Genomic DNA, 15838 nt, shown 5'->3' with positions numbered 1-15838 from the left:
CGCTCGGAACGCCTTATATACGTATACTGCTACGTGTCACGGTGAGTCATCGGAGGACATCAGTGCTATGATCTCAACATGATCAAAATTTTGATCTTCATTGATATTCAACATATTAGGCTTGATGTTGACACGTGGTCCTAGGAGAAGTTAAGCAACGTCGACGCGGAGATTCCATGGATGATTGACCGCATTCAGCATCTTGGCTGGGAGTTTCTAGGGCTTCGGTCCTGCCCCACACTGAAACACATGTAGAACATGTGGTGTCTCCTTAGGGAAGTGACTTTGTTCGAATTGTGCCTCTGTTCACCCAGCAGTGAATGGGTACCCGGTAGGATGAGATGGCAATGCGGTTGTAAACCTTCTAGCGCCTAACAGGCAGCTTGAGTGGTATACTCCCCAGGGAGCTGAGAATGATTGTTGAGCGCACACTGCTCCATTGACCGGGGTAGTAAATGTCTAAGCACTTAGAGCTTGCTTATGCATGGAGTGCAACGTCATATAAATGGACTATTTGTATTATTTTGTAATATTTTGTATTATTATATGTTCTGTGCTATGATACGATACATGTACATAATGTAACAAACTCTATGAATGAAATAATATGTAATATTTATATATATAATGTACATTATGAATATCTACCTTTCATGTTTATAGTTATATTTGTCCCTTGGGCACGCCAGAAACCTATGTTTGTGGGTTCGAATCCCTGTTCGCCCCGATAATGTTTCTAGGTTTGTCAGCACCATACCCGTGCTCGTGGGTTTCACCGAAGTGGTAAACGTCTAAGACCTGCATCACTTCGGGCTTTCCTCCCACATTAAGCTGACACGTGATATAACTGGAATACTGTTAAAAGCGGCGTTAAACCAAACTTACTCACTCACTATAGTTATATTTATTCCCATATGTAGATTGTGTGTACCCTGCCTTACGAGGGTGTTCTGTTCAATACAAATTCTTGATTCTTGATTCTTGTAATGTCTTGGCTCTACTATATCTAATGGTGAGGTGAGGTGAAATTGGGTTTAACGTCGCGTCCAAGATTATTGCACTTATATAGCGACGTGCATGCACGTGTATGTGTGTGTGTGGCTGCTTGTACTAGTCCGGACTGATGCAGATTTATAGTGCTAGCTCACTGAGATACCATGCCGCAGTTTAACATGAATACCCCACTCAGACACAGTATACTGACTCCGAGCCGACCAGTCCTTGTTTTAGCCCCTTAATGCCGAGCGCCAGACAGGGTAACAACAAGTACAATCTTTTAACGTCTTTTTGTATGACGCGGCCCGGGATCGAACCCTGGACTTTCCGCTCTCCGGGCGGACGCTATACCACAAGACCACGGAGGCGGTCACTATATCTAATGGCTATGGTTTAATACACATAGTAATGGTGATGGTCCTGATTTATCATACGGGCGTAGATTGTTCGTTTGTTTGTTTATCTGTAGTGCGACACGTACAGGTTCCCTGGGAACTTTGGTAATGACTATGTTGTAAAGTACAAGTGATGATCCTGATTCATGCCACGGTGACAAGGGTTCTCTAATAGGTCATCGTTGTACTTCTAGGTTGTGTGGTCGAGTCCTCGGAAGACACTTATAAGCTTGGAGGACCGACGTTTGATAGATGACCAGAGGATCAGCGTTGAGCGACCCTACATCAAGGAATGGAATCTGCACATCAGGAATGTTCGTTATAACGACAGCGGGACGTACAAGTGTGAGATCAACACAAACCCTATACAGTTTAAAGAAGTGACACTCAAAGTTGTAGGTGAGTCATAGATGAAGCCCTTGTCACGTGCATCTATCACACTCTAAGTTGTAGGTGAGTCATAGATGAAGCCATGTCACGTACATCTATCACACTCTAAGTTGTTGGTGAGTCACAGATGAAGCCCTTGTCACGTACATCTATCACACTCTAAGTTGTAGGTGATTCATAGATGAAGCCCTTGTCACGTACATGGGGTAAAGGAGGACGGTATATGGTGGGTATCTCTCCTTGTATAGGGATAAACTCACAGTTTTAACTGGGAATCAATCTAGTTTTAGTACGGATAGAAGAGGCAATGTCCTTAAATGCAACCCGAGTCATAGTATCAAGCATAGACAATTTAGTTGTCGTTCACTTCATGTCATCAATACGTAGGGTCACAAAGTTATCACAGAGCTCCGACAGTCGTAATTAAGTTCGTTTAAAGTATGGAAGTTAAGGTAATATTAATGCAGATTTCGCTTTGCTGAAATGCAGTGACTAATAGCACCGGTGTACGAACACGCACGCTCTTTGTTACCTCCCAATCCTTGTTCCATGGGTTGTTACGACCAGCGAGAGAGACTTGTTCGAAAATGATAAATTAAAACCATATATTCAGAAGAAAAAAACACGAAAGACAGAAAATAACTATTTCCCTTCAAATGAACACATGTCATCTACTAATGCTTTTCTCGTTGGGTGAGTGAGTGAATGATGCGTGTTCCATCATTCTCTTTATCAACCCCATAACGGTAAATCAATAGATGGAATGAAAAAAGCCGGGGGTAATCAATTTGAACATGTAACCACTGCTTCATCTTCATTAAGGGGAACATATAATGCGATTAGTACACCAACAGGAAACATATGTTTCCTTTAGAGTGTGAAAACTGGAAAAAAGCTGACATTTATTTGAATGATTTTGGAAGGCATCAATTTTGCATTTACCACAAGTTATCTCCCTTTGACAGTTCCGCCCACCATCATCAGCAAACTTTCCTCCGACAACCTAAAACTGAGGGAGTCAGAGACGGCGGAGTTGGTGTGCAACGTCACGGGGGTGCCACACCCAAATGTCACATGGTTCAAGAGGAATTTCAGACTTGGACGAGGTCATAAAGAACGTACGTACATGTATCTGAAAACAGCAACCCTCCCTACTGAGCCACCTGGGTCTGCATTAAGTGTAGGGTCTTCCCGTTTTGTCGTGTATTATAATATGTTATGTTGTTATATTTTGGTTGTTCAAGTTAATAGAATTAGTTGGACCAGAGGCAATGCAGGGTCTTCCCGTGTTGAAGTGTATTATAATATGTTATGTTGTTATATTTTGGTTGTTCAAGTAAATAGAATTAGTTGGAACAGAGGCAATGCAGGGTCTTCCCGTGTTGTAGTGTATTATAATATGTTATGTTGTTATATTTTGGTTGTTCAAGTTAATAGAATTAGTTGGACCAGAGGCAATGCAGGGTCTTCCCGTGTTGTAGTGTATTATAATATGTTATGTTGTTATATTTTGGTTGTTCAAGTTAATAGAATTAGTTGGACCAGAGGCAATTCAGGGTCTTCCCGTGTTGTAGTGTATTATAATATGTTATGTTGTTATATTTTGGTTGTTCAAGTTAATAGAATTAGTTGGACCAGAGGCAATGCAGGGTCTTCCCGTGTTGTAGTGTATTATAATATGTTATGTTGTTATATTTTGGTTGTTCAAGTTAATAGAATTAGTTGGACCAGAGGCAATGCAGGGTCTTCCCGTGTTGTAGTGTATTATAATATGTTATGTTGTTATATTTTGGTTGTTCAGGTTAATAGAATTAGTTGGACCAGAGGCAATGCAGGGTATTACCGTTTTGTAGTGTATTATAATTTGTTATGCTGTTATGTTTCGGTTGTTCAAGTCATTTGTTGGACCAGAGGCAATATTTTTTACATATTTTCTCTGGAACTTTTATAATTTAACTCCTTTTCTCGTCCGGCTACCCACAGGGGCAGTGAATGCTGGCAATAGTTGGTAATTTCGCTTTCGTCTTTAGAAAGAATTTCAGTGGTATCACAGTTGAGGCTCGGGGTGCAAAGTCGTCAAAGCCGCTTAATTGGCTGTGTAGAGTTGTGTCCGTCAACCACACCAGAATCCCTTTATGGTCATGAGTACCCGATTCGCCCTTCTTCCGTACCTGGTTTGACAGCACCTTGCCCGCGCTCTTTGGCCTCAGTAGACCTGTAAACATCTCTCACGTGTCACGCTTGGCGATTTTCTTCTTCATTAATCTGTCACCATGTCTTATAACTGAAATACTGTTCAAAGCGGAATTTACCCTAACTCACTCTTAATGTGAAATCCACTATTTGGTGCTGACAGACTTATGGTGACAAATTCAGCCAACAGAAGCTATAATAGGTGGCACATGTATGTCATTGTCATTATAACGTCTTGGTGTTGTAGGCTTTCATTTAGATTTGTCGGTGCTTCTGAAAAACTCATATTCACGAAATATCCCTGTCAATATTATTTACAGATATAGCCAAGATAGTCTTTTCAAAATGTGATCTATCTATATGTTTCTGTATATACAAAATATACATATACACAGAACTGTTTACATTTCATATATCAATGTGTTACTATCTTCCTAGATCTTTTTACATCCGAGTATAACAGTTCACCCCTAGGGGCCTGGGTTCATCGGGTTTCCTTCGAAAGAGGATATGCCGACGAATTCCGAAAGTTATCCAATAAAGAAACACTATTTCTGTTTTCAATCTCAGCGTGTACTTTAAAAAAGTGGAAGTTCGTTACATCTTTGAAAGATAAAGGTTAAGTACAGTTCTTTAATCAACAAATACCTGACGGTCCCTTCCCACTGATTGCTATAACCCAGTTCTGATATGTTTCACACGTTAGACGGAAAAAAATAGATTATCTTTTTCTAAACGAAAGCGCAGTTGGTTGAGAATAAACAAAGGTTTTTGTCTAATCAGAGCACAGATCCATGGTCAAACAACACAAAAATAGTTCTCTGGTTTTGAAAGAAGTGCATTCGGTTGTGGAATTATTTCCTGTCGTTATTCTGTATACTTTTAGTGGTAAAAGCATAGTTTGACTGGTGTTTGAGTCGATAAAAGTCCTGAACTTTGACAATACGGTCGAGATAATTTTAGCATGATGCAGGGATTTTATTTCCTGGCAAACTCGTGTAAATTTAATTGGAGGTCTTTTTTTGTCATACCCTCAAAGATTAACGGCTTCACGTAAAACTCAAGGATCCGGCTTCGCCTCATGGGAGAGAAGACACATTCCCTCCGGCAGCCATCATTTATTGTCTTAGAATGTGCGCCGGTTTTATCTCTCGAGTGGCCGCACAGCGATCTTTAACCGAAAATCTATCTGGATCCCATTTGGCTCAAGCCGCAGAAGGAACTGATAAAATCATCCTCACTCACTTTTCTGATTTTATTTCCCTTTTACACTGATCCTTGGCGGTGGCATCAGAAAGTCCCTGGGTAGCCACATGTACGATAGGAGTGGAGACGAGATTGGGGTGGAGATGGGACTGAGAAGTCGGCTTTTAATGGGGATACACGGAAGTACACATACGTTATTGACGGTCAAAGATAAGGAAGCTCTCAGGGCTGTGACCCGGCGGCCACTTCACAGTGTCGGACAAAAGGCTATAATGGACGCGCTACTGCCAATTGTTGGTTCTCAATTCACAGATATGTTAAAGGGCAAGGGGTACACTGAGGGTTGGTTTGTTGGTTTGTTGTCTAACGTCGCACTCAGCAATATTCCAGCTATATGACGGCGGTCTGTAAATAATCGAATCTGGACCAGACAATCCAGTTATTGATATCGTGAGCATCAATCCACGCAATCGGGAACGATGGCATGCATCAGCCAAGTCAGCGAGCGTGACCACCCGATCCCGTTAGTCGCCTTTTACGACAAGCATAGTCACCTTTTACGGCAAGCATGGGTTGCTGAAGACCTATTCTATCCCGGAATATTCACGGGTCTACACTGAGGGAATATTGAGGAGATTCGCTCATTAAAATTAAAAAGGCACGGCTAATGTTTTTTAGTGTGCTAAGTATTACATGATTATTATTTTCCTGTGGTTAGTGCAGATCAGGATAACAGATGTATTTTTGGGAGATGAAAAATGTCAGATTTAACGTTACGTACAGATTCCAACATTAGCTGTTGTGGTATAACTTCTTGTCATTGTAAGTTTACTCTGATTCGTGAGGGTTGGATCCTCTGTCGATTTTTGTTTTGTACATATCTTGTTTCTGGTGTGTTTTTTTGGTTTCATTTGAAGGGTGCTGAAGCAACAATTACTCGGATGTTATTACACATTGATTAAAAAACAAATAGTTACAAAACAGTTACATCAGTAACACGAAAAGATTGATTATTTCACAAGAATATCAACCCACTTTCTCTTCCGGTGATGTCCTTTTGGATTCAAATTAAGAACGGGTATGGTTGACCGAGGTGGCTCAGGTACAGCAATTCGCTTTGCAGAGTTGAGTCTCTTCGTGCCAGGAACTTATGATTGTGGGTTCGAATCCCAGATTTACCTTTACAGACCAAGGTTTGTCAGCACTATATACAATAAGATCGTGGGTTTCACCAAAGTGGTCATCTTCCCGAGGCAAGGGAGTTAACTGTTATAAAAGTCTAGTTTCCACCCTTGCCGAAATAGGCTTGAATTCTTGCGTTATATTTTGGCTGGACTAACGAGTCTGTGCATAGTCGAATCAAAATCGCGTAACGAAATCGACATCCGATTTGTAAACGACATGGACTTCAACGTGCAAATTTAGGTCGACTGCAGCATTTGCAAAACATGTATACCGTTAACTGGGCGTCGACATATTTTCGAAATCTTTTAATGTTTTTAATCAAGGTGCTTACGCAATTTGATGTACTTCGCGATGAAAGACCCGTTTTATGACAATATATATCTTGATCATCGATGAGATCGTCTTGACTAGGCGCCGCCATTTTGTTTGAAGCAAATGCAAGTGATATGAGAGGTGAAATCTGATTGGTCAATAGGAGGGGCATAGACGGGACATAACTCATTATAGCCACTGGTGGCGCTACAATCGTGCCCAGAACTCCCAGCCTCGTTCGGCAAGGATGGAAACTGGACTTTGACAGTGAGTTTACTCCCTTGCCTTCGTCACATCGAGCGTTTCTCTCGCATCAGACTGAAACGCCGTGACATAACTGAAATAGTGATCAAAGTCATGGTAAACCAAACTCACTCAGTAAAATATAAAACTGCAAATAACTCTGTGGATTTTGTTTCAGGAATCGGTCTAGAAGGGGAGGTGTTGATCATCCACAATGTCACCCGGTACTGTGACGACATCTACGAATGCTACGTTGACAACGGCATTCCCCCGGCTGTCAGTAAAGCCATCAGAGTGGTCGTGGAATGTAAGTCTCCTATTGACATGCGTGTTGCCAGCTGTGTTGTAAGACTGAAGATATTCCTTTTATAAGCGCCAGTCAGTTACAATGTCAAGAAAGCGTGTCCTGAAAATTAGATCTACTGAAACAGTTTCTATTCACATACAAGAAATAGCTGAGTGATACATTACACACATGTTTTTAGTTCTTGTCAAGGTCAAAGTACCAGATGTATAGGTCTCTGCATCTACATACGTTCACTGGTAAAGAATACAGCCGTAGGCCCTGTAGCTCACCTGACCACATGCGAAACAAACAACATACGTTGTACCTTTTTTAAAAGACTTTCAAGCAACGTGACACTTTTCTTTCATCGCATTATCTGAAAAAATATACAAACATGGCTTTTCCTTTATGTTAACAATGAATACCGAAAGTCAAAAGTTTGGCTTTTCGAACAATCCAGTGCGGGACCAGCTTTGATGTAACTCATGCAAAGCTTCATCTTTACAGTTCCAGAGAGGAAATCGAAAATATAGAATTAGTGGACAGTGGTGAAGACATGTTAAGTAGAAATTCACAAAGAAACTGTTTCAATTTGTTCAACCCTACTGCACACTAACCACACGCTACATTTACAATGTACAATGCATCCGCCTAAATGGCTGGTAAATGAATAAAGACAGCTTTACAGTGATTGCCAGGGAGATCTTCTGATCTTCTGATCGAAAGAATCTGAAAAATCTAAAACAGACACCAAAGTAATCATTCATGCATCGTTGCGTCAGTAGTTTCGGAAAAGAAGTTTAGATGTGAAAAGTTCTACATTTTCCCTGTTTCAAGGACAATATTCTCAAATCGATACGTCGAACAATGACACCCTTTAATCTATTCGTTAAAGACGAAGCCCTATGATTTCCACAGCACAGGCAAGACTCCTTCCGGAAATAAATGTCACGACGACCTTCTTCAATGATGTCTGGAAACCAATGGAACTCTATACAATCCCGCGCTATATGACCTTTCGTGTTTATATAGACTACTATGATATTATGGTTATACGTTTATCAGTGTTTCTGGTTCTACACTGCATGGTTCCATTGTACTGCTTGCTAGTTGAGACCTTTCATTCACAGACATGGAACACACAATATTTCTTAACACTCACAGAGTGAATAGCCAAATTCCATGGAAACTCGACAGTACCAGACATCGCTTTATTATGCATATATGACCTGTGTCAATAAATTATTTCATCTACGAAAAACATAATTAAGGTTCACAAACCTCCCAAACATTTGGAAGTCTTCGTGTGGTTTTTCACGAGCCAAACAGCATGATCAAACGTTTCAAGGTTCATTAGAGAGTCATTATTTCTAATTCAATCTTGATTTCTAAATCTTCCCTTGAAGTACTGTCTTGAAATGACGTAGGAACATCGTTGCTGATGATGTGATGAGCTGAAAGGGGTCTTTTATGGGCCATACCAACACCCTCCGCAACAATAGCGTTGTCTTCTTCAAGATGTTTACATAACATGAAGTCTGCGTGTTGTAATTACTCAACTGAGCGGCTTCTGTAAACCAGATGCCCCCACTCACAAGTAAATGTGCGCCAAATTACTTAATAAACTGACGTAACGCAGCTTTCCTGTGGGTTTTGTACATAGCGGACTCTGCGGTGGAGTTTTTGTAAAAGAGTTTTGAAAAAACACTCAACAAAACTGTCAGCATTGACGAAGGCAAGAGTCATTGTGTAAATATTGCTTAATTAATAACACGAATTTGGACAAAAAGGGAATGAACCGAATTGAACTAAATTCTGCTTGCAACATTTCGGACGTGTTGATTCAACAAAGCTACATGTTTGTTGTTACCATCTTTCCACACCTAAATACTCTTCTACCTACACATCTCGCCAGGCACAACTGCCAGCATCAATGACACCGCTTCACTGAGGCAATTCGCTCCATATTACTTTTCATTCTGTTTTCACCCAAATGGCTCTCTTCTCCTGCCCCTTTCCCCATCAACCAACTTTGACTTTATCTCGCTCCTGCTCAGCTGCTCACATGCCTTTACCATAGACATGCATTTGAGATCTCGCAGATTGTGGAGATGTGATACACATGTACATACTCAGTTGTATGCCATGTTTGTCATAATAAAACAGTCATTTAGTTCCATGACATTTAAAAGTTCCACCTTGTCTTTATGTAAACTTTCCAGAGATGACCCTGTTGGACGTATATATGGCCTTTAGGATGACGCCAGAGATTCATATTGATGTCATGCCATGTTCTGTTGTAGTTCCGCCGGAAGTGGTGATGACCAACAAGCGCATAGGACATCGCCTGGGACGCGAGACCATACTAGAATGCAGTGTGTACGGCAACCCTCAAGGTCTTACATTCTGGAAGAAAAATGGCCGCCAGATTATAACTGACGAACGGTTTACGGTGGAGGCGTACGAGGACATTGAGAATAGGATAGTGACCCTCAGTCTCCGCATCAACCCACTGGAGAAGCAGGATTTTGGCAGATACGTCTGTGAGGGAAGTAACCATCTAGGGATGGACAGAGAGGAAATGGTCTTATATGGCAAGTGATTTGTTTCCCTGAATTTGGTTTAACTTAGTTTGACAATTTGAATGCATACATAGTTGTTTAATGTGTGTCGTCAGCAGAACTCTAGGTTTATGACGCCAGCCTGTAAATAATCGTGTCTACGTTTAACAGCCCTGTGACTGATATGATGAGCACCGTGTCTAACCACCAGAGCCATTTGGTCGCCTATTAAGACAAGCATAGGACTGGGTCCTTAAAGAGTTGCTAAATAGTACTTTATCATTTTGAGAATAATTATTAGACTAAGAATACAAACTTGATATCCGAGGAACTATGATGAAAATTTACATTAAGTGTTTCATGGTCACATGGCTGCTAATGATCGGAATGAGTTGTAAATGGAAAATGTCACTGCTAACATGTTGTATATTGTTGAATAGGAAAAAAAACAGTTAATTATTTTTTTGGTTCTCTTTGACAGAAATTGAGCCGGAAATTACTACAACGCCTTCCACAACACAAAGGCCGTTTTACGAAGTACTACCAGACATCCCCGACGACGTTGATGAAGACAAGGATGAGGAAAGTAGCTACGTCTCCGACCGACAACGCCCTGGACCAGCCTCCACAATATACCCGGATCAGTACCCGGGTAAATACCCGGACAAACTCCAGCCTACCAGATCCCCAACTAGTCGATACAGTGGAGAGACGGGCAGTATGTATAATGTTCAAATACGAGAAGTCTTTTAATGGCATGCAGAACTTGGTAGAACATGATTTTTAGGTGATTATATTAAGGTATGTCGTAGCGTGTCCGCTTAATTCCGGAGCTCTGGTATATAGTCTAAACGTTTACGAGTGAGTGAGTTTGGTTTAACGCCGTTTTGAACAGTATTCCAGTTATACCACGGCGTGTTAACTCAATGTGGAAGGAAAACCCGAAGTGATGGGGGTCTCAGACGTTTACCACTTAGATGAAACCTACGAGCACGGGTATGGTGCTGACAAACCTGGAAACATAATCAGAACGAATCTGGGATTCGAACCCACGACCATACGCTTCTGGCATGCCTATGGGACGCCACTCATGCCCCCGGAAGAACATGACGAAACGTGTGTGGGTAACAACTTTCTTTCTTGATTTTAATGACGTTACAGCTGCAGTTCTGGTCCTTTCTGGTCAATCTCATCACAGGGGACAAGACGTGGCACGTAAACGTTCTTAAAAGTTACAATAAACAGTTGTTATATTTCGCCGTATCAGAGCTTCACCTTTTTTAAGATACCTTGGAAAAGTTCTCATCTCTACGTGGTTCACAAAAAGCATTTAACTCTATTAAATAACCAGTTTCCAGTGGGTCTCACGACAATTGACACATTATCATCGGTATGAAAGAGGGTGTTTTTCTTTCTTTAAAATCTCATAAATGAATCTCAGTAAAAATACCCTTTGTGATCTGATCCAGCCTTGGAGGGGTTTAGGACTGTATATAGGCTCCCTGATGATACAATGAACACACCTATATTGTATTAGTCGACGTCGCCAGTTCTCCGGCCTAGTTGGTGTTTATAACGTTGGATAATATCACATATACTCAGGGGCGAATCTGATTTCATTCAAGATGTCAGATTAAAATAAGAAATGCGAAGCTTATTTACCTAATTACATTATTATGATGCTCTCTATCATTGGCAATGAAGTTACATTGGTAGAATGTACACCAAATAGAAATACACAAAAGGTTAACACTAGTATAGGGTGTATTCCTTATTAAATAAACTCATTGAGCGATGTTCATATCAGTTCTGCAAGATATTTCAAGCCGTCTTAATCTCAAGACATCTGATCACAGTTTGAATTGAATTCTTTAATGGTTTTTTTCTAATTCTTTTCAGATGACCCCAGATCCATTCTCCGTCATAGAAACTGTGCCTCAGATGAAAAATATACTTTTATTACATCCATATTGACTGTGATTAATATTTGGTTGATTTCTTGACCTCAACATACTGTATCATAGCTGACACCAAAGTGAAGGTCACATGATGTCACATCCGGCTGGTATGCGATCCAATAAGAAACCTGGATACTTAAAGGCTTGCAGTGAGTAGAAGGAAGGATTCGCTTGCAGATGGACCTTGTGTGTGTGTTTTGAACCAGTGGTGTCTAATGTCGAAGGAAAAGGTGATAATAGCAGGCAGTATTATTGATTGGAAAACCATTTCTCGTTATCATGTTGCATCTTATGGATGCAGAACACTGTGAAGAACTGCAAGCACTCCCGGGAACCAAATAAACTAAAGGTGAAACACAACGGTTCTTAAAGAGGAAGGTTATTGTTTAACCCGACAAAAGTTTCAGTCACCTTATTGGAGGGAGTGCAAAGACAATGCTATTTGTATATTGTTATCAACTGTAATGAAATCAGCTCAGTACCAAATTGAAGCAGTGGAGCTGAAAATAACATATTTGCATTGATGCTACCCCCACTAATAACTGCTGGGACAAGTCCAGGCTCTGTACAAATATATTTACAACCGTGTACAACACTGTTCTCTTGTGTCGTATAATATCAATGATTGTATACATTGCTTTGTATGCAATTGAATCGTTCAACATATCCAAATTCGTATTTCGATCAACGAATCCATCATTCCGATTCTTGTGTATCTTTTACGAATGTTTCACCAAGTGGGATTAATATTTGAAATGTCCATTAACGTGATTCAGAATGGTAAGCCATTAATAAAACAAATAAGTATGACGTACAACCATATATCAATAATACATACAAATACAACCTTCATTTTTAGAGAAAACAAAACAATAATTGTTTGTATGTTACGTTATTATCATACTAGAAAGATCTCATAGTGGGAACAGTTATACACATTATTCTTGTAATACTATTGTTTCAAAATTCCATTTAAGATGTTTTATGCTATTATAGAAAATATGTAGAACACATTACCAACAACTGAGGTTTTTCGCTCTCTATGCACCCGTCACTGTTGAAAGTGTTTGTTCCAAGGTTGTATGACCTTGATCGCTTGATCATTTATTGAATAGGTAACATTCAGATCAGGCCCCTCACACATTCAATGATGACATTGAAACTCGAGTTCACTCCCCTTGATATGAACATAATAGGTGTTGTCGCATAAGGCACGTTGGCCGAATTCTTGCATATTTCCTAGTCTTATTTGTATCCGGGATGAATGACAAATAATCTTTTGTAAAACGTGTTATCCTTTGCATCACAAGTCAACTTTGTCCAATTATGTTAAAACTAAACTACACACACCATTCTCCATGTCATCAGGTATCACGTTTTCGTTGTAATATTTAATTGAGATTTCCCTAATAGTCAATTTTAGTTCACAATTTAATTGCTATAATTATTATCACTGATCTGAAGTGCTTCTCCCTCTGTAATTGATCCGACACTCATACTCACCCGACCCCTCCCCCATTGCACGGGAGCAATATTGTACACCCTCTGTATATACGACTGTGTAGGTATTGACTGAACGCTCTCTAGACGTGTGTATCAATGATGTACATATTTATGGGAGATTGCTATGGTGCTATCAAGCAAAATGTAGTTAGTGTACTTAATTATTTAACAAGGGGCCGTTGCCCTCAAAATAACGAATACGCTGCATTGTATCTGGCTGTCAAAACACACTCTTCTTGTCCGTAAACCAATTTTGATAATCTAATTCAATCTGAAAATAGCTGGTTGCTATAGTTAATAAGCGACAATTTCGTCCCAAGCGTCCCATTTTCAAAAGGGGTTTCAATGATGGAACGTTACAAAAACGTGGAGTGCTTTTCCACTCAAGCCTCATTGTGGAGTTAGGGTCCCGGATGCAAAGAAAATTTCTGGGTCAAGGCCAAACAACACTTTTATGTGTAAATATAAATATTTAGGTAAAATCTTGAAAATTTTGTAGTGTGATTATCTATGTTAAAATGGTTAAGGAATTGCATACGTCTTTTGTGAGTTTGGTAGTTGTTGGTAGTTTGTTTAAACAGACAGGCTTCAAACTGTGACATGTTGGTAATAGGCGTGGAAAGCAACATCTACACAATATAGCATGCTTATCACATTGCAAAACAGCAACAATTTCTGGATAGCATTTATGTGAACATATGGTATGGTTAACTACAAGTAATTGGGTTCAAAGCGTGTTTCAGAGCTTAATTTGAAGACGTTTATCTAGAGAGTTAAGACAACTATTGGTGTGTTTAGATATTGCTTTGATTTATTTCCATATGTGATAAGAGAAACACGATGTTGTACCTTGTATTTGAATCCATGTATGGTGGGCAGCGCTCCAGAGTACATGTGCTAGTCCTCGTTGGCAACTTGAGTGTACATGTGACTTCCATGCTATCGTCCCTTCACTTCACCTGTACAGTAGGACAATCTAGCGGCACCAAACTCCTTACATAGTCTCATGAAGCATTTCACAGTGACATAGCAAAAACGGTTAAATGTTCAATATACAATGGAGTTGATTTGATTTGTGAAAAGAACAGACGCCAAACAATGATGCAAGTCATACTATTATATATTTCTAAAGCTATGAATTGGCCATTTCAATACATAACACATCCATATACTGAACAAATATCGTTAGAAATCATGAATATATTTGGCGATGTTTTCATGAAATTGTGTGCTCCGTTTTCACTACAAAAGATGTCCCCCAAAACATTCTGATTCCTTACGTTTCTTGTGCAGTATAGTTTAGTTCATTCATAAATTCTGGCTAGCAAAAGTGCACAAAATAATAGTCTTGGCAGTCAATATTATCTTATGTTCTGATGATAATTTATTATTGGTCAATCATGGATTATTTTAGTTTTAGAAACTACTCATGCGTGTATGATATGCTCAGTGTGTGATGTTGTTGGACAAACTTGTTCATCAATGTTCTTCATTATTTATTTCTTTATCAGTTGATTTTGATCTCTGTGTATATTCCCACCATCTTTCACTGTCTTGTTGAAATCATCCATGGCAAATTGTAGATAATAAACTGTGTATATTTACACTTGTCGGTGTTATCTATCACGCCTCTCAATGTGATCGTTTATAGCCCCAGCAGGCGTGCGATAAACAATTAAAGGACATTTGTTTGAACGTCTCGTCATCGTCAAATTACGTGTGTATCTGATCAAGCGAAAAAGTATATTTCAAAAATAACTCTTCAAAGTTCTGGCCATCATACTCGACATAAGGATATCCAGTGAAATATGTATGAGTGAGTATTGTTTTACGGCGCTTTTAGCAATATTCCAACAATATCACGGCGGGGGAAAACAGAAATGGGCTTTACACATTGTACCCGGTTTGGGAATCGAACCCGTGTCTTCGGCGAACACTTTAACAATTAGGCTACCCAACTGTCTCTAAATATGTATGATAAAGTCTCACAATCTCAGTAATAGTCGTCCCCCCTCTTAATCATCCGTGACGGGATCGTGTTGTCACGCTCGGTGACTTGGTTGATGCATACCATCATATCCCAACTGCGTAGATCGACGCTCATGATATCAACCATTGGATTGTTTGGTCAAGAATTGACTAATTACAGACCACCGTCATATAGGTGGTATATCGCTGAGTGCGGCGTTAAACAACCAGTGACTGTATGTAGCCTCCTTGACCCGGCTATGCATGGTGCAGGAAAGCATTATCGAGCACGAAACGCTTGTCCCAATGTACATACAATTCACCCCGCTTCTTCAACACCAGTGATGATTAAGATGAGTAGCATGCACGCTGGTGCATGTTCTACGTGCAGAGAAGCATTCACGAACACAGAACACTTGTCCGTGTATACAATGAAATCCATGACCAGAGATGTGCCGCTCGCCCCTCACAGCTACTCATGCGCCAGTTCATATCAGCGGCCGTTCCATCATCATAGTGTGACGTCTTCTTTTACATAACAAACTTAAAAGTACGCGTATGATTTCAATATATCATCGTGTGATATTATCTGCCTCCCAGCAATACACACGACTCACTTTGGACATATCTCTGTCTCATTAA

The 15838-nt window shown here is 40.0% G+C and overlaps 1 protein-coding gene across 1 annotated transcript in view; it reads left to right on the top strand.

Moving 5' to 3' along the window:
* Nucleotides 1-14832, top strand: part of LOC124150095 (lachesin-like) — a 71837-nt gene extending 57005 nt beyond the window's left edge. The window contains exons 3-8 of the mRNA XM_046522009.2: nt 1586-1790; nt 2747-2899; nt 7099-7227; nt 9510-9800; nt 10249-10485; nt 11667-14832. Of these exons, the coding sequence (XP_046377965.1) occupies nt 1586-1790; nt 2747-2899; nt 7099-7227; nt 9510-9800; nt 10249-10485; nt 11667-11770 (1119 nt within the window). The 3' untranslated portion in view covers nt 11771-14832. The remainder of the gene's footprint in view (nt 1-1585; nt 1791-2746; nt 2900-7098; nt 7228-9509; nt 9801-10248; nt 10486-11666) is intronic.
* The last annotated feature ends 1006 nt before the right edge of the window (nt 14833-15838 follow it).

Source organism: Haliotis rufescens, unplaced genomic scaffold, assembly GCF_023055435.1.
Source record: "Haliotis rufescens isolate VD_foot unplaced genomic scaffold, xgHalRufe1.0.p SCAF_1, whole genome shotgun sequence".
NCBI lineage: Eukaryota > Metazoa > Mollusca > Gastropoda > Lepetellida > Haliotidae > Haliotis > Haliotis rufescens.
The sequence above is the reverse complement of the archived record's forward strand: the minus strand, read 5'-3'. Positions and strand labels throughout refer to the sequence as shown.